A 26743-nucleotide genomic window follows, 5' to 3' on the forward strand; every position below is an offset into this window, starting at 1 on the left:
CTGGTGAAAAGGCACCTCTGAAAACCAGACTTGAGGTGTCTCACTGACTTTAGAGGGAGTGAGTTTAGTCCACTGGATGTGGGATGACTGAACCTATGCTGAAGGTCTTCCCTCTGATCAGGACTCCTCATTGATTTAGACCAGGGACAGGCAATTAATTTGGGCAGAGGGCCTCTTACTGAGTTTCAGCAAGCCATCGAGGGCTGCATGACAGGCAGCCCAGGGCAGATTTAATTAATTTTCTAAATTTTTTAGGGGCCCCACGGGCTGGATAGAATGGCTTGGCGGGCCACATCTGGCCCCTGGGCCGCATTTTGCCCACCCCTGATTTAGACTGACTCATTGTTTCATCCCAGTGCCATGTGATGCTCATGAAGTCACTAGGAGCCTTATTGTAGATTTGAGTGATTATTGGTTCATATTGCAGGAGTCTTTGCTGTAGAAATGCAGCTGACTGTGAGGTAGGTTGTGGCAACCATTCAGCAGAGCACAGTAGCAGTGCCTCATGTTTTTAGCATGTAATGACTTAGGAAGCAGCAGGCAGGATCAGACCTGAGGTCCGGTGTGTGCAGTGTCTTGTCTCTGACATTCGCTCATACCAGGCGCTTCAGAGGCACGAGCAGGAAAACTCGCTTCTTAAAGCAATTCCTTCCTGACTCATAATTGATAAGTGTTAGGTTGTTCCCTGATCTATAAATGTTCATAGTCCTGCAAAAACTCTTGGGCATTTAAAAAATATTGATTTAACTGGAGATTCTTTCTTTCCATATACATTGTTCCTTTCCTTGTACAGCTCTGCCCCGGCTGGACCTGATGATCTTGTAAGGTCCCTTCCAGACCCTAACATCTATGATTCACCATCTATGAATCTATGTGCAGGCACTTTCTACCTGTTAGCATTGAGCTCCATAAGCTCAGCGTGCCATCCGTTGGTGGATTCAGAGGCACGGCAGTCTTTGTTAAGGTAGTGGGATAGCACTAGTTTGCACTTATCAGTGTCTGTGTGTCAGCCAATGCAGACTATTTGGGAAAAAAAAAAACAAAGAAGGGAGGTGCCTCCCCACAGGGACTTTGTTCATTTATTTTGATGGTCATAGTTAGGTGCTAATTAATTTTGATGGAGCTTCACAGCACCTTCACAGCCTGCTTTGTACAATTAAGGTTTGGTCAGTGGAGCTGTTGTGCTCTGCATTGTAAAAACCTTTGCAGGGAGAGGGGAGGGAGTGAGAGAGAGCGGAACTGTGTGTGTGCGTGTCTGTGTGTGTGTAAGGGGGAGAGATGGGAGGGAGCGAGAGAGAGCGAGTGTGTGTGTTGGGGGAAGTACAGCAAATGTCTTAGTTTTAGGGGTACGTTCTCTTTGCTTGTCTGGTTTTGTTCAAGACCAGATTATACTCTCAGTTGCATCTGTCCTTTGCAGCGTCCTGCAACTGAGGTCAGAATTTGACCCGCAGGCCAAGGGCAGAGTTGCCTATGAAGAGAAATTTGTGTGTGCCAGGGTTGCTAGATCATGGGCTGGAGCAGGGGTGGGCAAAATGGTGGATCCAGCTGGTGGTGGCTGGACTCCATTTCTCAGTAACCCCTGCCTACGTTGCTATGACTGGTTTCCATGGAGATCCCAGCAGCTGTGGTACCCTGACAGTGTAGGGCCAGAGTTTCCATGGAGACCAGTCCCAGCAGCACTGGCAGGGCACACAGCTGGGCAGGGAGCTGTGCTGGGACTGGGATCTGGCAGTGGTGACAGTGTGGTTTGGAGTTGGGACAGAGCCCCGATCCGCTGCCTGCATGCCCCCACCTGGGACATGTGGGCAGTGGATTGCAGCTCTGCCCCGGCTTTGGACCACGCTGTCACTGCCACAAGATCCCAGCCCCAAAGCTCACCCTGCCCAGGCTTATGCCCTACCAGTGCTGCTGGGGCTGGTCTCCATGGAAACCCTGGCCCCACGCTGCCTTGGCACTGCCACTGGGGGTCCCCACGGAAACTGGCTGCGGCGATGTGGGCAGGAGCTTCTGAGAAATGGAGTCCTCTGAGAGCCCGGTGTGGCCCATGGACCGGGCTTTGCCTGCCCGTAGGCTAGAGTCTGCCCTTGTTTGAAAAGGTGGAGCTCTGTGGCAAAGTCAGTGGAACTGCTCTGCACTGAGAGGACGCTGAGTCTGACCCAGTCGTCCTTCTCAAGCCAGGATCCTGGTAGACAAATGAGGAAAAGGAGGATTTGAATGTGTCTATACTATAGAAAGGATTGGAGCCCCATTGCATTGGGTGCTGTACACACACCTGGCAAGAGGCGCTGTTGACCCCAGGGCAGTCAGAGCTCAAGCAGACAAGACATGTCATAAGTGGGAGAGATTCAACATGGGGAACTGGGCTCAGGGAAGTTCACTGATTTACTTAAGGCTACACAGGGAGCCTGCAGCAGAACCTAGACCCTGGATTTCCCAAGTCCTAACACAGCACCAGCCATACAGCGCAGTTGATGGTGGTGGTGCAGGACCGGCGCTTGGCTCAGTAGGGAGGGGGATGCGCCATTCACCTTCTCTGTCCTTCCCCAGAGCCTCCGACGCCCATTGCTCCCCCACAGCTGCTTCGAGCTGGCTCCACCTACCTGATCATCCAGCTCAACACCAACTCCATCATTGGCGATGGTCCCATTGTGCGCAAGGAGATTGAGTACCGCATGACGTCAGGGCCCTGGTCAGAGGTCCACGCCGTCAACATGCAGACCTACAAGCTGTGGCATCTGGATCCCGACACGGAGTATGAGATCAGTGTGCTGCTCACTCGTCCAGGCGAGGGAGGGACTGGCAAGCCGGGGCCGCCCCTCATAAGCAGGACCAAATGCGCAGGTAGGTGGCTGGTTAACAAGGTGTGTGGGAGGTGCTCTGTCCATCCCAGGTTGCGGGAGGTGCTTTAACTCATCAGGATCTGCACAAGCATCCATGGGGCAAAGGGGGTGGCACGCGTGGAGTCTCTGCTTGTTCCAGTGTCCTGGTCAGTAACACAGAGGGATGTTCCTCAAGACGCTTAACTTCTCCTGGCCGTCCAGTACGCTTGTTACTAGGGCTCAGACCTGTCTCCGGCTGCCCCTAGCCACAGGATTCAGGTTTGCCTGTAGGCTTCCAGCCAGCAGGTGATGTGTTTCACTAGCGCATGGGTGTGGGGGCATGGGGCAGGGCCTGTCAGAAGGCAGCCGGCCTCATCAGGGTCCACCCTGGGTTAGTGCGATGGGAGTGATAGCTCCAAGCCCTGTGTTTAGAGACAGTGTCATGCGTGCTGTGAAGAAATACCTTCTCATCTACCCCATGCTGGGAGACCTGTCCCTAGCAATTCGGCCCCTCCCACATACATTTTTTCAGTGGATGCTGCTTTTAATTCTAGTGTTTAGGTGAGACCTTGTCTCGGGGGCTCCTCCATTAAGTGAGTTCAGGCCGTTCCTTTAATTTGACTCCAAGATGAACATGGGCCGGCAGTGTGGAGAGGCAGTCAGGAAGGCCAACCACACCTTGGCATGCATCCACAGATGCATCTCGAGCAGGTCCAAGGAGGTGATCCTCCCCCTCTATGCGGCACTGGTCAGGCCACAGCTGGAGTACTGCGTCCAGTTCTGGGCACCGCACTTCAAGAGGGATGTCGACAATATGGAGAGGGTCCAGAGGAGGCCACTCGTATGATCAGGGGACAACAGGGCAGGCCTTATGAGGAGAGGCTACGGGATCTGAACCTGTTCAGCCTCCACAAGAGAAGGCTGAGGGGGGATCTTGTGGCCTGTTATAAACTAGTCAGGGGGGATCAGCAGGCATTGGGGAAGTCACTGTTTCCCTGAGCACCGCCAGGAGTGACCAGGAATAACGGTCACAAGCTGGCAGAGGGTATATTTAGGTTAGATATCAGGAGGCGCTACTTCACAGTCAGGGCGGCTAGGGTCTGGAACCAGCTTCCAAGAGAAGTGGTGCAGGCTCCTACCCTGGGGGTGTTTAAGAGGAGGTTAGATGAACATCTTGCTGGGGTCGTTTGACCCCAGTACTCTTTCCTGCCATGGCAGGGGGTCAGACTTGATGATCTGCTCAGGTCCCTTCCGACCCTAGAAACTATGAAACTTCTCTCAGCCTGTGAAAGACAAGCAGTTGCTGCACAGTCCTGGCCCCTTCCCTCTCACCCCTTACCTAAGAAGAGGGAAGGCCATGCTACTCTTGATTTTGTGTGCTCAGTTTGCAATTATGTGCACTCAGGTGCTAATGGCCGAGCCTGGGTAAAAATAAAAAAAAGTCGTCCTTTGTGCCGAGGCTGACTGTGCAGCTGGGATTTACTGTCTCATATGTTAACAGGGGTCACATTAAACTGACAAATGATCGTTGCTTCAGCAACTGGATAAAGAAACAGTCAACATTCATTGGCAGTGGGATTAATAATGGCCCAGGAACAATGAGGTTTTGCACTCGCCGTGGCCTATAACTCAACTCCAGAGCACTCGTTTTTACAGCTTATGGCTTGTTGAGTACATTGGTTAAGCACTTGCTCTGGTGATGAATGGGTTAATAATGAGTGGGACAATAGCTTTCGTGTGTGCTGGATCCTGCCCCAAAGAGCTGGGTCTTGCACTTGCTGTCTGGACAGGTGGGGGCACCAGTACCATGCCAGGCTAAGGGGGAGCGTGTCTTGCACATGTGACATGAAAGGCCCTGCCCCAGAGAGCCAGACTGACCTGGAGGACACAAGAGGTGGGTGGAGAGAAGGAGGAGCCAGGGCAGCAAATGTAACGGGGTGTTAGGATTGTGATCTTTCCAGCCGTGCTTTTACCTTAGAGGCACATCCCTTGACTTTGATGTGAGCAAAGGTTGCCCAGTGCTTCTTGAGGGGGTGGAAGTGGACCTCCTCACAGGATCAGACCCTGTGAGGTTGCAGGTGGTGGCAGTGTACCCATCTCAGGTCTTCTGTGCCTCATTCCTAGCCTGCGTGCTCTCACGTAGGGCTGAGCTGGCCCTCATGTTCCCCAGTATCATTATCCCCATTGCTCAGATGGAGAAGTGAGGCACAAATTGACAGAGTGAGCCCAACAGGGGCTTCCTGGGACTCGAGTCCTGTGGGAACATGCTCCACTGCTTGGATTCACTACACGGGACACAGCATGTGACCAGCATTCCCGGGAGCGAAGCATTAGCAGAGCCCTGACTGTGAAGTATCCTGCAGACAGGAGCCTGTAGCAGTGGAAGCCCAGAAACCTTTGGCTTCAGCAATCAGCTGCCTCCAACCACAATAGATAAGCGTGTGGATCTGCCCTTAATTGACTTTTTAGCAACAGCATCCTGCAGCATTCACTCTGCTCTATTGTTCCCTAACCAAGATCCTTTCAGGAGGGCTGGCTGGGCTGTCACTGGAAGAGCTGAATGTCCTCGGATGCACTGAGAGCCTCTGGAGGCCAGAGCATAATTAGCTGGCTTGTCACTGCAGAGGCACAACTGGACTGCCTTCCAGGAGAGCGCTGGCATTCAGGATGGGATTCCCCCCACCTGGCCTGGCACAGGAACAGACATTGTTTGTAGATGCTCCATGCTCCTTGCGCGGAGACCAGATGCCCGGAGCCTGCTCACTGCCTCCAGGCTCAGCAGCCCCAGTTCACAAGCAGAGCCGTCCTGCTTTGACAGAGGTTTCTAATGGAGCCTGAGCTCCAATTGGGTTCATTGGAGGGTGAGAGGATGCGCCTGTTAGGGCACAGTTTTAAACTGGGGAAAAGAACATGTGCAGTTATGCTGACTGGGCCAAAAATATTAATCCCAGTTAAGGAGCTTTGATTGATTGGCAGTGGGTTTTTGCTGCTCAGAGTCTGGCAGCAGCCGAACTGAGTGACCATCACCAGTCCTATTTGCTCTTTCTGTTCCTGCCATCACTCTTTAGAGATGCGGGCAGCTCCAAAGTGTTGGAGATCAGCAGGGATGAGCCCAACCCACAAAGTCCTGATGCTGATTTGGATCATACCCACCCTAAATTGGAAAGGGGTTGGTTTTGAGTCAGCCTGTTAGGCTGGGAGTCTGGCTTTGAGATTTAGACACAGAGCCCAGGCCACCTCCAAACTCTGTTTCAAGTGTGAAATGTCATCAAAAGGGCAAGGTTTAGGGTGTTGCTGTGCTGTGACGGTGCGTTGGCTATGAAGGTGTATTCTGGGGTGTTCTCCAAGCTTTTTCATATTAGTCTACAGGAGGCAGGTGAACTGCAAAGGAAGTAATGTATAAATCAGGGTGGTAAACTCCTTGACCTAGAGGGGGAAATCCCTGTTTCTCTGATCTCTGCACCAGGGTTATTGTGCCCATTGTGGCTATATGGAAAGCCACTTTTTAGTCTCTTATGCCTGAGTTTAAGTAGACAATGCCTTTTATAATGTTTGCTTAAAGACTAAGCAAAATGTCCTGGTTATTAACCTATTTGAAAGCAGGATGAAGGTTATCTTGCCATATTTCAGAACAGGCTCTCTTATATGAGCAATAGCAATGTTGGTAGCTGGGCCTCATTGCTAAATGTTCTGATTTTCTGCAGTTCCATTTTCCCTCCGGCATGTAGCCAATAATAAGACTAATTTCTTTCATGCAGATGATATTCAGGAAGTTAAGTGACATGCCCAAGGTCACACATTCAGTGGTCAGTGGAGATGGCAATAGAGCTCTGCCCGCCTGATTCCCAGAAGCCCGTTCTAGCCATGGGCCGGTGCCCTTACTTGGACACCCTACACTGGGGCATCGGGTGGTCAGAGCAGACGTCTCCCAGTAGTGGGGCCAACACTGGCATTTGTGGGGAGTCTTTCCAAAGACCTCTCCCACCTCTGTTACCTTGACAGAGAGTCTCCTGAGGTCTCAGATGACAGGAAGCATCCTGGGGCTGGCGTTTCAGACACTCCATAGCAACAGACTTCCTCCGTGTGCCAGGGGTTTAACTGCTCAGTAATTAAACAAAGTCAAAGGGAGCACATTTTTTTTGAAAGATGAGCATGATTGTGATGTGCCCTGTCCCTTCGAAGGAGCGGCTTTTATGAGATGATCCTTAATGCTCACCGGTTGGGAAGCGATTGCAGCCCCACAATAACAGCAACGCAGATTGCCGTCTTCACATTTGTTTTATTTTCCCCCTCCTCCCTCAGCCCCACCCTCCATGGATGATTATAGTTGGAGCATATAAATTAAATACACAAAAGTGCACAAGATCGCTGTGCTGGGGAAGTAATAAGAGTATTTAACCTTTCTGGGAAAGAGCTTGTTTTTCAAGTGGCTGAGCTTGAATGTTGCTTGCAAAGTGATATTATGGGCGTCCTCGTCACGTCTCATGGCCAGGCTTGTGGGGAGTGGGAAGAGAACTCAGGCACTTGCTGACAACCAGGTCCCTTGGGAAACAGTTTGCCAGTGATAATATTATGTTAGATGGGCATGCAGAGAACTGCTTCCGGCCTTTGCCCAAACCTTTCCTCATGCCCTGAATTAAAACTGTCCAGAAATTCAAACAGTCCTCAGCAGTGCAAGATCATTAGAAATGGAGCCTGCAGTATCTCGCTCTGAAACCGGAGCCTTGGTGGCCAGAGCTGCAGGACTGTCTTCCCTACCCGGTGGCAGTAGCAGAGGACTCTCAACCATCTTTTCCAGACTAGCCACTTGGAGGAGAAAAAAGAGCGTGCACTATAGTGACAGGGTTTCAAATGGGAAGCCAAGGCTCCTTCAGACAGACTTGCCCCGCTCTGCTCACTCTTCAACATCTCTTCTCTGAGGGGAAAAGTGGCAGTTCCTGAGTGTGGAGGTAGGGTCTACTTGCAATAGCACTATTACAGATCTTGTTCCAAACCCACGGGAACTAGGCAGTGACATAATCCTTGCCATTCATCTAGCATGGTCTTACTGAGGACCTCATTCAGTGGGTGTGAGTGAGTATTAACCCCCCTTCATTTAATAGATGTGGAAACCGAGGCACAGCGAGGTGGAGCAATGCACCTGAGAAGTCTGAGGGCTCTGCCTGCTTTGTTCTTGTTCATGTGTGCAACTGAGTTTTAAAATTGCCATCCTTGCACAGAGCAGAATTTGCCTCTGCCGTGGTGCTTACTGCATGAGATGGTTGGAAGAAAAGTGATGGGACACTAGATGAGATCAAAGAAGTCACCTACCTTATCTTCCTCTGCAGTTGGTGGTTGCCACTGTGGTCTTGACGAGGGGCAGGTAAAATACAGCCCACTGGCTGGATTCGGCTTGCCAGGCCATTCTGCCTGGCTCGTGGGGCCCCTCCAAAAAACCAGCTATGACCGACCCACGGCTGCCCCTCTGAAAGCTGGTGGGAGGAGGGCTTTCAGAGGTCATGTGCCATTGGACTGGGCACTCCATGGAGCTCTGGGCACTCCAGCTGGGAGCCCAGTATGGAGGCACCGAGAGGGATGGCGAGTGACTGGACAGTTGGTGAGTGGGGAGTGCTGGAAGACCCATGCAGAGGCATGGAGCCAGCTTGCCCCGGCCCAGTGGTGTGTGGCTGTGGCTGAGTCCTGGGAGATGCACGTGGCTGCACAGATCCAGTTCGGTCTGTCCTGGAGATGCATGCAAACTGGCCAGCCTGGCTTGGCTCTGTGTTGCCACGTGCAGCTTTCAGGACTTAGCCAGAGCTGTGCACTGCCAGGGGGGAATGCTCTGCCTGGTGTGGGCCATGAGCGCCCTAAGGGCCTGCCACCTGCTGCTGCTGTTGGCATTGGGGGCTCTGCACCATGTGGGGGGGTATGTAGTGGTGGGGCCCACACTCACCCACATAAACCCCACACACACCCATACAGTCCCACACTCAACCCCCACAAACCCCCAGCCCCCTCCACAAGCTTCATACCCCCACCCTGCCACACCTCTTCACAACCCCTCCACAAACTGCACACGTGCCCACACCCCCCATGCCCCTTCACAAACTCCACACATACACGCACATCCCCACAAATCCTGCACATGCACACATACACACCAGAAACTCCCGCCCCCCCACTGCACCCCATAGACAATATGCAAGAATAAGACTTTATTTTGAGCTATTATGCAAGTGCTTCTATGCACTACGCAAATACTCATAAATCAGAACAAAAATATTTTTTGAAATAAAATGAAAATAATGTTATGGTAGATGTTTGATTTTTAGTATATGATTTTTGTTTTTTGTTTTTTCTGTTTTTTGGTTCCAAGATGGCAAGCCCCCCTCCCCCCCCTCCCAGGGGCAAATAGAGGGACTTCTGGTGGCAAAGACCAGGGGTTAGGGGTGGGACTTTCAGTCCCAAGGTGGCGATTAGAGGACAGGTCACCTGTCAAGGGACAGGGTTACCCTTGCAGCCCTCCACAACCCGCAGGAAGTCCTTAAGCGGCCTTCAAGCCGAAATAATTGCCTGTGCCGGCTCTAGACTTTAGACTCTACAATGACAGCAGGGGGCAGGAGACTATAACCTGGGACAAGTCACCCCCCTCCCTGCCTCAGTTTTCCCACCTGTAAAATGGAGCTTATGATACTGATTGACTTTGAGAACTACTGAACAAGGCACCATGTAAGAGGGGCAGCATTATGCTTGTGTCACAAAGCAGGGGTCTTCTGCCCTTATTAGTGTGCACTCTCATGTCTAATGCCTGTTACCCAGGGACTGATGTCCCATGCACCCAGCACAGTTGCTTCTGTTTCCTGACCCCCTGTGACACAGCTGACTTCAAGCCTTGGTGTGGGGTAGGACTCTCTCCACTTCAGCTTGGAGTGCCTCTCACCCATATTAAACAGCTGACTCAGTTGGAAGCCTGGTGGTAATGGATTAATTTGTATGCTGCCGATATGACCTACATGCCCCTCCTTCTCCAGCAACACCCTTCTTCCAGTTCCATCCCAGCTGAGTGACCGCCAGTGCAGCCCAGGTTGTGCCAGCTTCCAAAAGAGGGAAGTGCAGCACAAATCTGCAGAGTTGCTGCTTTCCTTAAGTGTCAAAGCCAGCCTCCATCACTTAATGCAAGAGAACAAGCTCATCACTGCACTGACAGTGCATGTTTAGCGCTGAAATACCTCCTTAGCCTTCATTATGTGCTACACAGCAATCAGTAACATTAGACACACCTTGTAAATCCAGCAAGCTCCCTACTGTACCCCCTCAATTCTTAGCTGATTGCCTCTGGGATGAGATGTGTGTCGGCTTGGCTGCTATCTGTGCACAGGGCTCTGCTCCCATAAGATCACCAGGCTGGGGCTGGGACAGCACTTTGGAGGATGGGCATTCAGGGAACCCCTGAGGCTGCAAGAAGCAGTATTGGCCATTCTCTAGGTAGCATTTCTCTCCAGGAGCTGAAGGCTCTGGATGGATCTGTACCTTGAGCTTGTACAGATTCATTTGCAGGGGCTCAGCCCTTGGAACTGCCCCTAGTTTCCCCCGTCAGGAGTTAAGGGTGCTTGGTTCTGAAACAAACCTGAATGGATGCAGCGCGAAACTAGATTCATAGACGTTAGGGCTGGAAGGAACCTCGGAAGATCATCTAGTCCAGGCCCCTGCCCGAGGGGCAGGAAGTCAGCTGGGGTCATAGGATCCCAGCAAGATAAGCAGGCAAATTTCTCTTGAAGGTGTTCAATGTAGGTGCTTGAACCACCTCCGATGGCAGGCTGTTCCAGACCTTGGGAGCTCGGACAGCAAAGAAAATCTTTCACTAAGGACATGTCAAACTGTAGACCCCATGGGACTGTTTAAAAATGCCAGCCCTCATGTCCTGCAGGCCATATCATGTGGTTGAAGCCTAAACTCCCTCTCTGCTCCCGTGTGATGTGGAATAGCCCTTCCCTGGGATCCAGACTGGGGAGCAGTCCCATGCTATGAAGAGTAGAACGTGTGCTGCCTCCTCCTCAGAGGTGGCTGCTTGGCAATGATGGGTGTTGATTCCTCTGCACCTGTCAGCAAAGTGCTTTGCGTACTCAACTTTAGCTACCCCCTGTGGCATTGGAAGCCACGAGCCCAGCCTGCAATAGGGAGGAGGCTCCTCTGAGACCTGTGTGCCTGGGAGTCATTTCTGTAAGTGCCTGCTGCTGAGCCAGGCATGTGTCTGGAGCACACTTGCCCATCCTTTACCTGAGGCAGCCCCGGAGCGACGGGAGATTCCCAGTGCTGCCACATGCCATCGGCTGTGATTGACACTGCTTGTACAGGCGCGCCCGTGTGTAATACAGCTGTATTAGCAACTGTAAGCACAGGCGGCTCTGTGCTGGCACTAATTGTATGGATATATTCAGCGATATTAATGCCTGCAGACATCCTTGTTAGCTGATCTCTTGCTGAACCACTCTTAGAATCTGCTTACATTGGCCCGGGGGTGCCAGGCTGTCTGTTTCCCACTGATCATTTAAATACACTGGAATAAAAAGGAGATTGAAGCTTAAAGCCTGGCTTTCTATCAGTGCCATGTGCTGCTCTTCTCCTGATGAGGACTCCAGGTAGGGCCAGGAACAGCATATCATTTGCAGCTCATGCCCAGCTGTTGTACCCAGTGTTAAATATGGGTCATAGGACACTCTTCTTGCTTGTGCCTCCTTTGAAGTCAAAGTCTCAGCCCCACTTTGATTTCCAGCATGTGTCTGCTGCACATTGTATTGGCTCAGCTGCTGTTCCCCTTTTCTTTGGCATTCGGTTTCCCTTCCATGCGTGTTTCATGGAGCTTAAGAAATGCCTAACCCAGTTAGCAGAGGTATCTCGACACGGATCCATCCATGCATGTTTGAATGAAAGCCGCCTCCAGCTGGAAAAGGGCACAAGGTCATTTGGGTAGGAAGTGGTGCTCACTGCATTGTTTCCTTGTATGCTGCTGGCTGTGGGAAGTGGTGTGTATTAGCCATGCTAGCTTCATAGGCCACCTTAGGTCAGAATGGACTTCTGACCTTTATGGGTGTTGCACAATTTGGAGGTGTTTGGTACTTAGGATTCAAAGATCTCGCCAGGGCTCAAGCTGTATCCCTGCAGAATTGCTGTGCAGTGGGCAGATTGTGGGAAGGGGAGGTGCCGCTTCTGAGCTTACAGGGGGACTGACATTGCAGCTGCTCCTAGGACTACTGCCCTGGCTGTTCCCCACCCCTTCCACATCCCTGCATTGTTTCCAAAGGAAATTTGACAAGCGCTGCTTATTGGGAAAGTTCAACTCAAGCAGTAAGACCAATGATGTGTTTGAGCCTGGGTATGCATGGCAGATTTCCAGGAAGGGCCTGTGAAGTTCAATTCAGTCCTGGACATACTTACATGCACATGGTTGTCTTTGTTCACTGCCTCTACTTCCTATGAAGAACTCGTGTGGCTCTGGGCTCTCCAGTAGGAGGGACCCTGGTGGATTCAAGGTTCCAGTTTGTCACCTGTGGCTTGAGTGTCATTGGTGTAGTGTTCTGGCATCCTATTTGGGGATTTTTGCACCAGCGGGTGTCATTTGTAGGTAGCAGCTCTGCACCTAGAGTGACTCGGCCAGAGAGAAATAAAGGGAGAGAGCAGTGTTGACTGCTGATATATTCAGCTCCTACAATGAACTGCACTGGCAGCATGCATTCCTTCCAGATACCCATACCTCCAGCTAGACGGGGCTAGTCAGGGCTTGCTGTGCTGCTGCCGTCCGGTGACTCCCCCAGAGTGCTGTGACTGGAAAATGATATTTATTCAGTGGGAGAAAGGGTCACTTCGTACAAATTTCATGCACATCCCACAAGGATGGTGGAAAGATCTGATCTGGAGGTGGATGGCAATTGAGCAATGATTTTCTGCACTTCCCTAGTATGTGAACATCCCTTTGTAAATTAATTGATTCCCTCAAACCCACTGGGGCTTTGTGCATTGAGGCAGGGCAATGACTTGTTCTGTTTCATCTCAGTGGGAGAGCATGTTGACTCAGACATCTGTGTCCCAAGAAGGGCTCCAGCTAGTTTTACCAGCAGCCCTGCTCCAGGTTGAGTTGGGAATGGTTATGATTTTTCTACTGCCTGTGCAGAGCTCTGGGGACTGACCTTTTAAATCAGTCAAGTCATAAAAGTGACCTGTGTGTGTCACAGCTTTGACAAGCAGGCAAGACCATGGCACACGCAGGGAGAACAGCAGAGTTTGGGAACCAGTCTTATTAATTAGGGTCATTAACATCAAGAGCCGGCACCTATGGGGAGCAAGGCTGTGTCATTCCCTTGAGGCAAGTTGTCACTTGTGGTTTAGGGAAGATGCTGGATTCAATGCATATCAGCGGCAGAAGGTGAGCCAGCCGGGACAGCAGTTTTCGTTTAGGAGCTTGCAGGGCTAAACACGGGTTAGCACAGCTCCTCTGTTTGCAATGCTTCTGATATGGTCGTTCTTACATGCTGGTGGGGAGAATCTATGGGAGCCTGCATCCTTGACCTGATTGTGAAGCCAGCAATGTACTATGGGGGCACATCAGGACCAGCTCTGTAGCTAAGGCCTTGTGGACCTTTTCCTTCTTTCTCCTGCTGGAGTGATGGAATGTGAAACCCGCTGCCTACATTTCCATGGGCGTCCCCTTGCAAGGCTTCTGCAGCATGAAGTGGCTCTTGTATTGATGAGACTCAACTCTCAAACCTCCAGTTTCTTGACATTACTTTTCAAGGGAGAGTTGAACGTTCTGAGTAAAATCCTGATGGGGTTTTTTTTCTGAGAGAAACCACTTAATAGGTCACTTAGCTTGAGCCCTGACCTTCTTACCGTATTTCTGTTTGGTTTTGTTCACCTGGCACTGCACAGCCACCAATTCCTCACAAACTCCTGGTCCTAATTGCTGTGGCTGCCACATCTCACCTGGAGCAGGAGGAATTGCAATGTAGCATCTGAAGCGTGAATTATAATTTGGTATGATACCAAATCATGGGGAAAATTAACATACCGGAGGGTAGGGAATAGATCCAGGCGAATCTGGAGAGGTTTGAAAAATGGGCAGAATGAAATAGGATGCAGTTCAACAAAGACAAGTGCAAAGTGCTGCACCTGGGCAAAAAGAACCACCAACACACTTACAGGCTGGGGGATGACCTTCTTAGCACTACAGCAGCGGAAAGGGACCTTAGCGTCATAGTTGACTCCAAGATGAAAATGAATCATCAGTGTGATGAAGTGATCAACAAGGCTAACTGCACTTTATCATGCATTAGCAGGTGCATGACTAACAGGTCCAGGGAGGTGATGCTTCCCCTCTGTGCGGCACTGGTCAGGCCGTAGTTGGAGTGCTGCATCCAGTTTTGGGTGCTGCACTTCAAGAGGGATGTGGAGAACCTGGAGAGGGTGTAGAGGAGACCATTTGTATGGTCAGAGGCCTGCAGGCAAGGTCCTACGAGGAGAGACTGAGGGACCTAGATCTCTTCAACCTTTGCAAGACAAGGCTGAGAGGTGATCTTGTGGCTGCCTATAAATTTATCAGGGGAGGGCAGGAGGGAATAAGGGATGCTCTGTTTACTTTACCCCCTGGAGTAAGTAGCGACAACGGCCACAAATTGAGAGAGCGCAGATTTAGGTTGGACATTACAAAGGACTTCTTTATGGTAAGGGTTGCCAGAATTTGGAATGGGCTTCCAAGGGAGGTGGTGCTCTCCCCTACCTTGGGGGTCTTCAAGAGGAGGCTGGACAAGCACCTAGTTTGGGATGTCTGACTCCAACGCTCTCTCCTGCCCAGGGCAGAGGGTCGGACTCAATGTCCTACTGAGGACCCTTCCGACCCTAACATCTATGAATCTATAGCCACAATTAGCTGCAATGAATAAGTAGCACTTGAATATGTAATTAAAGGGAGTGTTTTAATGTGCGTGTGGCACGGGGAAGAGTTAAGGACATTGGCTGAGGCATGCATTCCTATAACTTGCCTTTTGGGTGCTCAACTCTGCCACCTTAATGTTGCCTGAATGCTGTGGGAGGTTGTGTCTTTCCATAAATCTTGCAGGCATTTAGTGTTAGGCCCAGTGCTTATATCCTCTCTTACTCATCCCCCTGGCTTATGAAATACATGAACCTCAAACACTTCTCTGCTGTGGGGGTTGCTTCTTTTTGGCTTGATTCATAGCAACTCCTGCTCGTGAAGTCCCCAGTTCAGTCCTTCCCGGCAAGCAAGATGGCGGTTGTCACTCTTCGTTGTCTGATGAGTGCTTTTTATTGTACAGTCTTGTTTGCTGCATTGAGACCACTCTCAGCAACTGTTGGTGTTTGTAGGCTCCAGCCCCAGAGCAGCAAGTGAGTCACAGCCTTTGAGAGTGATGGTGGTGATAAAGCCCCTCCATAATAATCAGGCCTATTAATGACAAGGCAGGGAGTTGACTCACCCCTTCTCCACTTTCCTCCCAGGGCAGTGATTCCAAACTAGCCTGCACACCTCTCTCCGATGTGCCATCCAAGCAGGTGTCTTTCCTTGTTCACTTGCATCATCTCTTCCCCAGGGCTCACTACAACACAGCGAGACTGGGCAGGCAGAAACCTTTCCAGCTCAGCTGTTCCCACCAGGCAGGCTGGCACTCTGGGCTGGCTGGAACATGTGTGCTTTGATCAGGAAAGAAGCTGCCACCCCACTGGCACTTCACTGCCGCTCGTCTTTCAGCCTGGGGGGAAAGGATTGGGGTGGCATTAATGAGGCCCTGAGGAAGCCACATGGGCTGGTCTCCGTCAGCACTACTTACCTGCTCTGCACTCAGGAAAGCCCCTATATGCCTGCCTGAGAGTTGGCATAGCTCTCGTCTGATCCAGACAATGCTGTGCATTTGATGCAGGTGGTGTGGCAGGGATACTATGCATCTCCTCTGCCAGTCCTGACGATTCTCATCTGGGCTCACTCACTGCTTAAATGAGTTTACGTGGGTTCTGCCTTAGTTCCTCAAGGAGATACTGATCTACAAAGAGCATCTTTAAGCTGAGATGAGCTCAGGGAGGCTCCTGCCAGGTCAGCCAAGCAGAGTCTGGGTTGGCTAACTTGATAGATCCAATGTCTACAGACTTCTGCAAGTCTGGAGCTGGGCCTTTGCTCTCAGCTGTGGGAGGGAAGTGGACCCAGACACCAGTCCAGGGCAGCAGGGGCAATACTCTTTCCCTAGCAGAGATTCAGCACTTGGTTTTATATTCTGTAACAATTTCCACACCGCTGACCAGGCTAGATTGCTCTGTGGTGCAGTCCCTTTGAAATCAGTCTACCAGCAGCCCTGGGATTCCCTCCTGTGTGTTGCAACTGGCCTATTGCAGCACTAGACAAGGCTGCACATCCTGTATGCAGCCTGGGAAATGTAAGGACTCCAGTCCCCTTTATCTGTCAGTGCAACCAGAGGGCCCTCCCGGCTGCATGTCTCAGGGCAGTGACTGCCTAGGAGGCATGCTCTGAGGCATCTGCCAGTTGACCTTGTGCCTGATAAAAATGCAGCCAGCTGGACTTGCTTTAACCCTGGAGAAACATGCTGTATCTTATCACTCAGCTCAGTTGCAGCTCACAAGTGTGTCCTTTAAATATGACAGCATCTGCCCATCCCCTACTAGGGCAAGGCATACACTGGAGCTTTTTATTCCCTAGAGTGGCTTAGCTAATCCAGTTGCCTCTGCTTATCATGCTGCCTCTGTGACTGCTGGGAGCAGGGCAGGGAATCTCTCCCCCAAGACCAGGACAGGGAGTGGAACTGGGCACTAAAGATATGGTGCCTTTTATAATTCTCCCTGCCTGTCTTCCTGGAAGTCATTGTTGCAATGGCATTTGCCCCATAGGGTCAGATATCCCTTGCAGAGCAGGTGGGATGTTAAGAAAACAGGACTGTGAACTCTGTTTATGTAGATATATCCAGGCACATGCTTGGTACACTGGGACATGCAGATGGCGGTGTCCCTATACAGCCATGTTCTTTTGGGGTTGTAAATTGAGAATGAAAGGGGCGGCTTGAAATCTACATGTGCAGCCCTGGGTGTCAATTTGTCTGGCAAGCTGAGCCCGCTCTTGACTGCAGTGCTGGGATGGCCAGGCTGTGTTTTGGCATAATTGAGTCAGGAAGCAGGGCCCTGATGCTTTGGCAGATGTTCCCCTATACAGCCGCACGGCATGCTGAGTCATTGTGAAAACTGGGCCCCAGAACATAGACTTCCATCCTTGGAGTAGCTGACAGCACAGATGACAGTCCTGGCAGATCCAAGGCAATTCCTACATGCTGGATTTGAGGTGTCACAGTAATAATCCAGGTGCATCTAATGAGAACCAAATGTGACCAGATCCAAAACTCAACTTGGCTGTTGAAAGAACTCCCATGGACTTCAGTGGGCCTTGATGGGTCCATGAAGTAGAATAGTAATTTCTTTGCTTTCCGGGTTGATGCCTCTGCTGGTGTTACCCCATCTCACAGTTACTTGCACCTTTGTGGAAGAACCGTTTCCTCCCTCCAGTCAAAGGCTCCTCTTCCCACTGTGTCCCTGTGCCATTAGGGGTAAGTTACTCCTGCCCCAATCTCACTAGTGTAATCCCTGCCACCTTAGCATCATTTTTGAAGAATCCAGGGGAATTCTTTGCTGTGGAGACAAATGAACTGTGTATTTGCTATTGGCAAAGGAGCTTGGCTCCTCATTGAATCAGGCATCTTCTATTGATGCCAATTATGATAACTAATTAAACCACTCCCCAACGACTCTGCTCAGTCTGTCCTTTCAAGAGCCTGACACTTGCTTGATGAAAAGGTGAGGGCTCCTGTCACGCAGGCCTATTACATTTATTGGTTTGAGCCCACATGGAAAGCCCTTCCTGTGTGCTGTGCATCATTAATCAATCCTGCTTCCCAGTCCTGCCCACTCACTGCATGAAATGCAGGGACCTGTTAAAAGGAAGCAGCTGGCATTTGGTGGAAGATCTTCATAGATGAGAAAGGAAGAGTGCCCTCCTAGTTCACTTTCTCTGGAGTACGATTATGCAGGGCACTGACCCAAAGAAGGTGATGAAGCCCCTTGAGATCCCCGATGCAACTTAACCTGGGGAAAGCAGTGATTGAGGAGTGATCTGAAGAAGGTTTCTGGCTCTCGTTTGGATGCGTAGTTGAACTCTGGCCTTAACTCTGCTTTGAAAAACTGGGATTCTGTGATGACACACGGCTCCCTGGAGCAGGTCCCTGCAAGGACTGTTATAGGTTTGACTGTCCTTTCATTTGTACTTTGTACGACAGTAAAGCATGAATCTCCTGCCCTGCCTGGAAGCTTTTGCTTCCCCCCTTCCCTTGGATTGATATAAATGTTGACATGTGGTACAGAACCTGGCTTGGCTGGTGAGATCATGGTGCTGGTGGTATTAAGGCAGCCATGAAAATTAATGTTTAGCAGCTTTCTCTGGTTGCCTCCAGCAGACGATCTCATAGTGCTTTGTAAAGAGAAAGAGGTAAAGACTCACAGCACTTTTGGGTTTTTATCCCCAAATTTCAGATGAGATGAAACTCAGAGATAAAGATCCAAGGCTACACAAATACCATAAATATTTGCATACAACATGCATCTTTCCCTACAAAAATTAACCCTCCAAAATTGGGCTGAGTTTCTAAAGTGTGGAATCTGATTTTTCTATACTGGAATAGACGTGTACAGACACCGTGTTATAGTGACTGCCACGGGGGTTGAAGTTTATCTCTGGCCCGGGAAACAGAATAGTGGAGTCCTGTGTTTAACCATCTTGCAGCCGTTGCTGTTGGTTGAGCACTGTAGTTTGTGCTTGAAGGAGCAATGGAGTTGGCTCAACGGACATGAGTTGCTACATGAGGTCTGTAGTATCTCGATGAAGTTTGTGGTGTAGAAAGAGTATACTTTATTACTTACAGGGACTTATATAAAGAACTATTTACAGTGAAGAAGTAATAGTTTTGTTACTGCCCTTGCAAGAGTCTTGGGCTTAGCTGTGTTGCTCTTCTGCCACACTGGGCAGTTCCTGCTGCCCCATCCAGACTGTCTTCTTGGATGCCACACTCCTGGACACTGTGCTTCCAGGAGGACTTGCCCTGTGTCACACAGTTGGCCATGACTCTGGGGACTGAGAGGAGTGGAAATTCTGTGTTCTGCCTTCCAGAAACAAGGGGTGCATCTTATTTGGGGAGTGTGTGGTGTGCATGAAAATATAGTCACACGTGGTGGTTTGTTATTGTATTAATGCTTAGCATCCCATCATGGATTATAACCCCATTGTGCCAGGTGCTGTACACACAACAAAAAAATGGTCTCTGCTCCAAAGCGCTTTCACCTCAAATAATCTTGGAGTTGGCTGTGTGTAAGTAAAATGGCTAGCTTCACTTTGTGTCACTTCAGCTGGGCCAAGTTTTTACCTAGGGATCTATCTAGAACCACCGTCCATAGGCCTGTGATCTTGTTCATATGACGGGAAATGCAATCTCCCCTCACTATTGGCCATTTCTGGGGCAAATAGCCTGGAGTCACTGGGTATAGAATTTTGCTGCAATTTTAGTTGATTTGTGGGTGCAGCAGGAAAGGGTCTGTGGTAGGGGATGGATGCATGCTGCAAACAGGGCATTCGCACACAGCTATTATTAAGGGTGATGAAAACTTTTCTGCTGTCCAGCTTCTAAATGCTGGTGATCTTTGATTTTGAGGAACATAGGAGGCAGCATCAAGTAAGCAAGGGAGTGCAGCTGAGAGCAAGGCCATTTGGTAGTGCACATGAATCTGTTCTGCCATCCCAGAACACTATGTTTTTTTTCTTCCTCCTCCCTTTTTTTCTCCTTTTTTCTTTCTTCTCCCTCTGCCCCCATGTCAGTGTCATTGCTCAATCTAATCTATTGTAAGTGTCTATTGAAAGGCCTAAGTTTCCTTTACATTGACCAGAGTAATGTAAAGGGGCCTTAGCCTAGATGGTGGTGGCTCAACACTGGTGGTCCTGAGAACTCCCCTGTTTCTAGACCAATGGTGCTATCAGGCCTGTGGCAATTAATGCTGCCGCTGTTCCCCTGCTGCCAAATTTCTGGACCCATGGGAGCTCCCCAGGCCCAATGACATGGTTCCACCTGCCAGCCCCATGTGGCACACATGGCCAGATCCAACCCACAGATCTAGCCCCATGCCAGAGATTCATGGTTCATTCATCTTCCCCCACACAGCAGAAAGGTTGAGCTTTTCTAGACTTAGGCTCTCATGAGTAGTAGTGGACTGATTTTCAGTAGGTACAAAATTGAGACTCGCTAAACTCATTTCACTTGCTTTGCTTTGCTTTCCTCCTGATTTTATGGTTTTCTGTGTTTTCTTTCATGCTGTCCATTACAGAGCCCATGCGGGCACCCAAGGGGCTCGCCTTCTCAGAGATCCAATCCAGGCAGCTGACGCTGCAGTGGGAGCCGTTGGGCTACAACCTGACCCGCTGCCACACCTATACAGTCTCGCTGTGTTACCGTTATTTTGTGGGCAACAGCCACAACCAGACCTTCCGGGAATGCATGAAGATGGAGCGCAGTGTCAACCGCTACACCGTTAAGAACCTGCTGCCTTACAAGAACATTCATGTGAAGCTCATCCTGTCCAACCCTGAGGGACGCAAGGAAGGGAAGGAGATGATATTCCAGACAGATGAGGATGGTAAGTGCCTCATGCCTGCTTGGCAAATGGACTCCAGGTTGCTTTGCCAGGAGAGCTGTCCCCTGTGCCCCTGGGGCAGTGCAAGGGAGCTGCCAGAGCAGCTATAAAGGAGCGTCTGCATTGCTCCTCTCTTCTGGGTCAGGCTGGGGCAGTCCAGGGAAGGGACACTGGGTCAGCATGTCTGTGGATCCATGGACCCTGCCACACACAGCACAAGTGGTAATGTGAGGGTGGAGTCACTATTGAAGCCACTGTACCCCATGAACCTCAAATTTTCCCTCTGGTAAAATAGGAATAAGGATACCAACTTCTTGGCTTTGAGATCTGCTGAGGAAAAGCACTTATGAGAGCTCGGAGTTATTATTTGAACCTTTAGACTGGAGTAGCAGCTGGAAAGCTGGGGGAGGGTAGTGCAGCCCTGTTTCCTGAACCCAGCATGTCGGGATGGAGCTCTCTTCTTCAAGAAGGCTGTGAATTCAGACAATGGAGGTAATGTGAATTCCACCCACAGCAACTGCTGCAAATGAAGTGGCTCTGTAAGTGCTGCAGAAGGCACTTCTGGGGGTGGGCAGCTGGCCCATGGTAGTGGAGTCTTGGAGAAAGCTCCGTGACTGCATCCAGAGATGAAGAACAGGGAGCAGTCAGGGAGACCAGTGAGTTTCATGCTGAGTAAAGTGTATGAGGGGAGGGTGAAGGTGATGGCAGCTGGGGCTGTAGAAATGTCAGGGATTGATAGAGTGATGGCAGGACATATATGGAGATACAGACAATAGGAGGCTGAAGAAAAAGGATCAGAGGTTGCGAGAGGAGTTCTGAAATCCCCGTAGAAAGCCACATGTGTGCCCAGTCAGTCCCTCTACAGGCTGTGGGGCTAAGGGATAGCTATGCATTTCTGCTTGAACTGGCTTTTGGGTAAATATACAATGTGTATTTCTTTCCCTACACCCTCTCCTTGAGGAGAATTCATCCTGATGAGAGGGCATGAGGCACTATAAGACATGCCAGTGTAGGGCAGCCATGTCCCATGGCATTCCAGGCTGTAGTTATGGCTCCCTGATGAGGGAACTCTTATGCACACACATAACCCCTGGCTTGAGCAAGACCCCTTTTCTTCCCTCCTTCCCTTCTATGCTGCCCTTCCATCCATCACTTCTCCCTTTTCTGTTCCTGTCTGAACCAGCTGCTATATTGGATTGCTCCATTCCAGATAGCATTTGACTGCTTAGTGGTTCAGATTTGAGACTTAGTCACAGAGTTATAGAGAAGTAGGGCTGGAAGGGATTTCCTGAGGCCATCTAGTCCAACCCCCTGCCTGGGGCAGAATCAACCCTATCAAAACCGTCCCATACAACCATAATCTAAACTCTACATAAGCATACCATCAGCCTTAACACAACATAGACCCACCGCCCTAAGCTGCCACAGGTAAAGCAGGGGAACCATGGCAGCCAATGTCCTGCTTCTATAAAATGTTGTCAATATATGCTTACAAGAGATCTCAAATGGAGGGCCATGCCCTGGCTACAGAGGAAGGCAAAAACCCCCTACAGTCTATACCAATCTGACCATGGGGTAAAATTCCTTCCTGACCCCAAATATAGTGATCAGTCTGACCCTGAGTAGAGGGGCAAGACCCTCTAGCCAGGAACCTACAGCTTTGCTTCTATCAGGAGAATCAGCACGCCACAGTTTAAGTCCCCAGCCTTAGCTGTAGCCAATACCCAGTGCCTTTGGGGAGACTTAAAAAACACACTGACACATAGCAGAAAAATGGTGGTGTTGGGGGAAGGGAACAACCAGGAAAGCCCAGAAGCATGGTAAATGCCCATGGTAGAAAATAGGCAAAACTATACCTAGATCATCCCTGGTCAGTGTCTGTCCAACATCTTTGGCTAGGGACAAACATTCAAAAACCTGAGCCTGAATTTATTCAATCTTTGCAGGTTACTCTAATCTGGCTAGGCTGAACCAGTTTGCAAGTGTACAGACATTCCCTCTGGACTGAGAAGATGCAGGCACATGCCTGCAGTGGCTCAGACTAGAAGCCAGGGGGTGCTAGAGCAGCCCTCCATCCCCTTTCTCAGGACTGAGCTGAAGGGGGCATGGGCAGGCCCCCACAGGATTAGGAAGGAGTCCCCCCTGACCTTGATAACAGAACATTTATCAGCTCTGTTATCAGCATTTATCACCCCATCAGAAAGCACCTTTTTAATAGTTCAGACTCTTCTTAAAAATGGAGGAATGGAGAGATATTACCAGCTGAGCTGTTGATTAGCTCCAAAAAACCCTAAGTTGACACTGCTGTCTTCCACTTTGCAGCAAAAAAAAAGAAGGTGTTTTCCTCTTCTTTATGGCAGCCCTTCAACTTCAATTATTTGAAGACTGCTATCATGTCCCCTCTTAGGTGTCTTTTTTGCAAGCTGAACATGCCTAACTCCTTCAGGTTCTCCTCCATAGGACTTGCCATCCAAGCCTTTGATCATCTTTATTGCCTTCCTCTGGAGCCTCTCCAGCTTCTCCACATCCTTTTAAAATGTGGAGCCCAGAACTGCACACAGTACTCCAGATGAGGCCTAACCAGTCACCGTTATCTCCCACGTCTTACACCTAGTGTTTCTGTTGATGCAGTCCAAAACCACATTTGCCTTTTGAGTGGCTGCATCACACTGCAAATTCATACTGAGTTTGTGGTCTACCAAGACGCCCAAGTCCTTTTCCATAGTGTTGCCATCCAGGCGGACGTTGCTAATTTTATATTTGTGTTTTTGATTATGAGGTGTAACATATTGCATTTGTCTGCATTGAATTTCATCCTGTTAGCTTCAGCCCAGCTTTCCAATCTGTTGAGATCCTTCTGAACTGTGCTTGCATCCTCCAACATGTTCACACTCCTTCCTAGTTTTGTCATCCACAATCTTGTTCAAGAAGCTTTCCATGCCTGCATCTAAATCATTAATTAACGCATTGAACAGCACTGGGCCGAGGACAGGCCCCTGTGGGACTTCACTCAGACCTTCTGCCATTCTGACATGGACCTGGTAATAATTACCTTTTGCTTGTGGCTATCGAGCCAATTATCTATCTACCTTGTAGTAGTTTGTGTCCAGCCCACATTCTTTCAATTTGTTTGAGAAGGTCGTGTGGGACCTTGTCAAAAGTAGGAATGTAAATATTGTTGAAAAATTATTTGTTTAACCTCTCTATATTGGCTCAATGGTTAACCCATAACACAGCAGCTGCTGGAAGGGTTCCTGGGGCCCCTTGGTGTGGGGGGCAGAGAAGGAGGTGGTGGCAAGCACAGCCATACAAGGGTGTCCAAGTGAAGCCTCTTGCTGGGAGGGAAGGAGCACCTGTGAACAAGTAGCTAATTGCTTAATTGATGAGTCATTAGGATGCCTCCTGTTTTCCTCCTTAACTATATAAACTAGTTCCCTTCAGTACCGGGGAACTAGTACTAGTTTCCTTCGATCTTTGCTCTCCCTCTCCGCTGCTCCCTATATTTGTCTCTCCTGCCCTGTCACCTTTTGGTTCCTGCTGGAGCACCTTCTGGCTTCCCTTCCTCCATCTTCCCAGCCAGACTGCACCTTAACCTCAAACTAAACAATAACTGGTAAATTAACTAGTTTCTCATTGGGCTTATCAGTTAAACAGTTAACCATTTAACCTTTCACATCCCTAGCCAAAAAGCCTTGCTGAAATCCAGATATATCCACACCATGACCTAAGTAGTTACTTTGTCAGAGAAGGAGATCTGTTTTGTTTGACACGATTTGTTTTTTCATAAATCCAGTCTGGCTGCTTGCAGTTAGCCTTTCCTTCTCCAAATGCTTGCCAATCGCCTTCCTTAGGATATGCTCCAGTAACTTCCCAGGTATTGAGGTGAGGTTAACTGGTCTGTAGTTCCCTGGGTCCTGCTTCTTGCCTTTAAAGAGGAGCACTACCCCTTTCCAGTCCTCTGGTACCTGGCCCATCTCCTACGAGTTTATGAAGATCATTGCCAAGAACTCCAATATCTCCTCTGCCAGTTCCTTCAGGATCCTGGGATGAAGCTCATCTAGCCCTGCTGACTTGGAAATCATTTAGACCTAACAAAAGCTCTCTTACCATCTTTTTTGTAGATGGAGGCAAAGTAGCTATTGAGTAGCTCTGTCTTCTTTATATCTTCAGTTAGGAGTTCCCCCGACTTGTTACCAGACCACAGCTTCCTTGGTCCTTTTCTGGCCAGTATATTTATAGAACCGCTTCTTTTTGTCCTTAACCTCCTTTGCCAGGTGCAGCTTGTTGTTTATCTTTGCCTTCTTGGTTTTTACCCCTGCAGATTCTTGCTATTTGCTGGTATGCTTCCTTGGTGACCTGCCCATTCTTCCACTACCTGTGTATGCTTTCCTTTTGCATTTGAGACATTTTAGAAGCTCCTTGTGCAGCCATTTTTCTTATGCTTCCAACTGTCAGGACAGTTTCTTGTTGGGTTTCCAATACTGTGCCCCTTAGAAGCTCTCAGCCCTCCTTTATCCTTAAATCTCTCCTCCCATGTCACTACACCTATTAGTTCTTAGATTGGATGAAATCCACCTTCTTCAGATCTAGCGTCCAAATGTTGCTGACCTCATGCTTTCCTTGCCTCAGGATGTGGAATTCTGTCATGCTGTGATTCCTTCCTCCCATGTTACCCATCACCTTCATATCCTCCACCAGGTCTTCCCTGTTGGCCAGGATAAGATCCAAGATAGATGATCCCCTAGTTGTTTTCTCCACTTTCTGGAAGGGAAGGTTATCTTCACACAATTTTGGAACTGGCCTGACATTTTATGTTTGGCTGCGTTGTTCTTCCAGCAGATGTCTGGAAAATTGAAGTCTCCTAGTGCCATCCATAGCTTTTGGATAGATTCAAAACTGGGTTCAAGTTCAGCAATGACCATGGTGAACTTGTACCTGGGTTCAAGTTCAGTGATGGCCATGGTGCCCCTGGAGTCCCCTTGGCCCTTATCAACTTCACTGTCTCTGGGTAGTTACCCCTTCACTCTCCTGCCATGCCTTGATGTATTTATCTTTTAGATAAAGGGAGGCTGCCATGTGGCTTCCTAAGCTTAAGCTCATGTTCCTGAGCTCAGGTCTCTCTGTTTTCTGCCTTAAGGTCTAATTACAAAGCTGCAACCACCCCTTGTACAATGCCCATGCCTTGCAGATGTCACTACTTGCTACTGAACTGTCTCTGCCCAAATCTGGGCATTTCACCCATCTTGGTTACTCCCAGATGCACCCTTGGGTCCCTGACTTGGGTCCTGCCTTTTCTGAGGTACTGGGCCCCTAGCTCTGACTCCACCCTACTTTGGGCTGTGGGCCTCTGACCCTTCTGGCAGTGGTCCTCCCTTGACCTTTGGCCCCTCCTGGCCCTGCTAACCCTCCTGGGCTACAAGTTGCTGACTCTGCCTCTCATCCCTTGCAGGCTATAGGTCCCTGACCCTTGTTGCTCTCATGACCCTTCAGCTGTGGTCCTATTCTTTGGCCTTGGCCCCTATCTTTTGGGCCCTGACCCTACTACTGGGCCAGCTGAGACCACCTCTGTCCCCTGTCTCAGTCCCCAGACCACCAGTCTCCTTAGCTCAGCTTAGGTGTTTGCCAGGAGCCTGGCTTCAGTGCAGCCCTGCCGTTCAGGAGTTCTTGACATCTTGGCTGCCAGGATCAGACCACTGCCCCAGCTCAGGTTCTGGGCTTATATCCTGGTAGGCCAGCCCTCTTTTGAATTGTGTGATCCCTGGTTGCCTCCTGCAGATTTCCACCTGCAGTCTGCCTTCTCTTAAAGTAGCAGGAGCACCAAGCCTTCTGCTGCAATCTTCTACCTGCTTATCCAGTGTAAGAGTTTTATTTCTGGTTTAAGTGGGGAGGAGCTGACCCGCGGGGTTTGGGCCTTCACACACACAAGGTATAAAAGCACTATGAGAGATGGGTGCATGGGGGAGCCTGATTTAGCATTTGCGAGTGTGCTGCTGAGTGGCTTCCAGTTTACCATGCCTCGTAGTAGGCGCAAAGCCTGGGGGGGAATCCATAGCTAAGTGCCTTGCTAGGAAGATGAGCATCATGTATTGGCTCAGATGTATCCACTCCACTCCAGTCCTAGTTCTTTTGGCTTGGCTTACTTTCAGGTAAGGCAGCTGCATGCAGAGCACAGGAGCCTCAGAGATCAGAGCAGAGGGCTTTATCTAGTACTT

General features: G+C 49.8%; 1 protein-coding gene across 3 annotated transcripts in view; it reads left to right on the forward strand.

The window, feature by feature from the left end:
• Positions 1 to 26743, forward strand: part of PTPRU (protein tyrosine phosphatase receptor type U) — a 307092-nt gene that overhangs the window by 145200 nt on the left and 135149 nt on the right. For all 3 annotated transcript variants that reach the window (XM_090057147.1, XM_090057145.1, XM_090057146.1), the window contains exons 7-8: positions 2548 to 2841; positions 20226 to 20534. In XM_090057147.1, the coding sequence (XP_089913273.1) occupies positions 2548 to 2841; positions 20226 to 20534 (603 nt within the window). The remainder of the gene's footprint in view (positions 1 to 2547; positions 2842 to 20225; positions 20535 to 26743) is intronic.

This window comes from Crocodylus siamensis, chromosome 7 (assembly GCF_052110815.1).
Source record: "Crocodylus siamensis isolate JL-2025a chromosome 7, ASM5211081v1, whole genome shotgun sequence".
Classification (NCBI taxonomy): domain Eukaryota; kingdom Metazoa; phylum Chordata; order Crocodylia; family Crocodylidae; genus Crocodylus; species Crocodylus siamensis.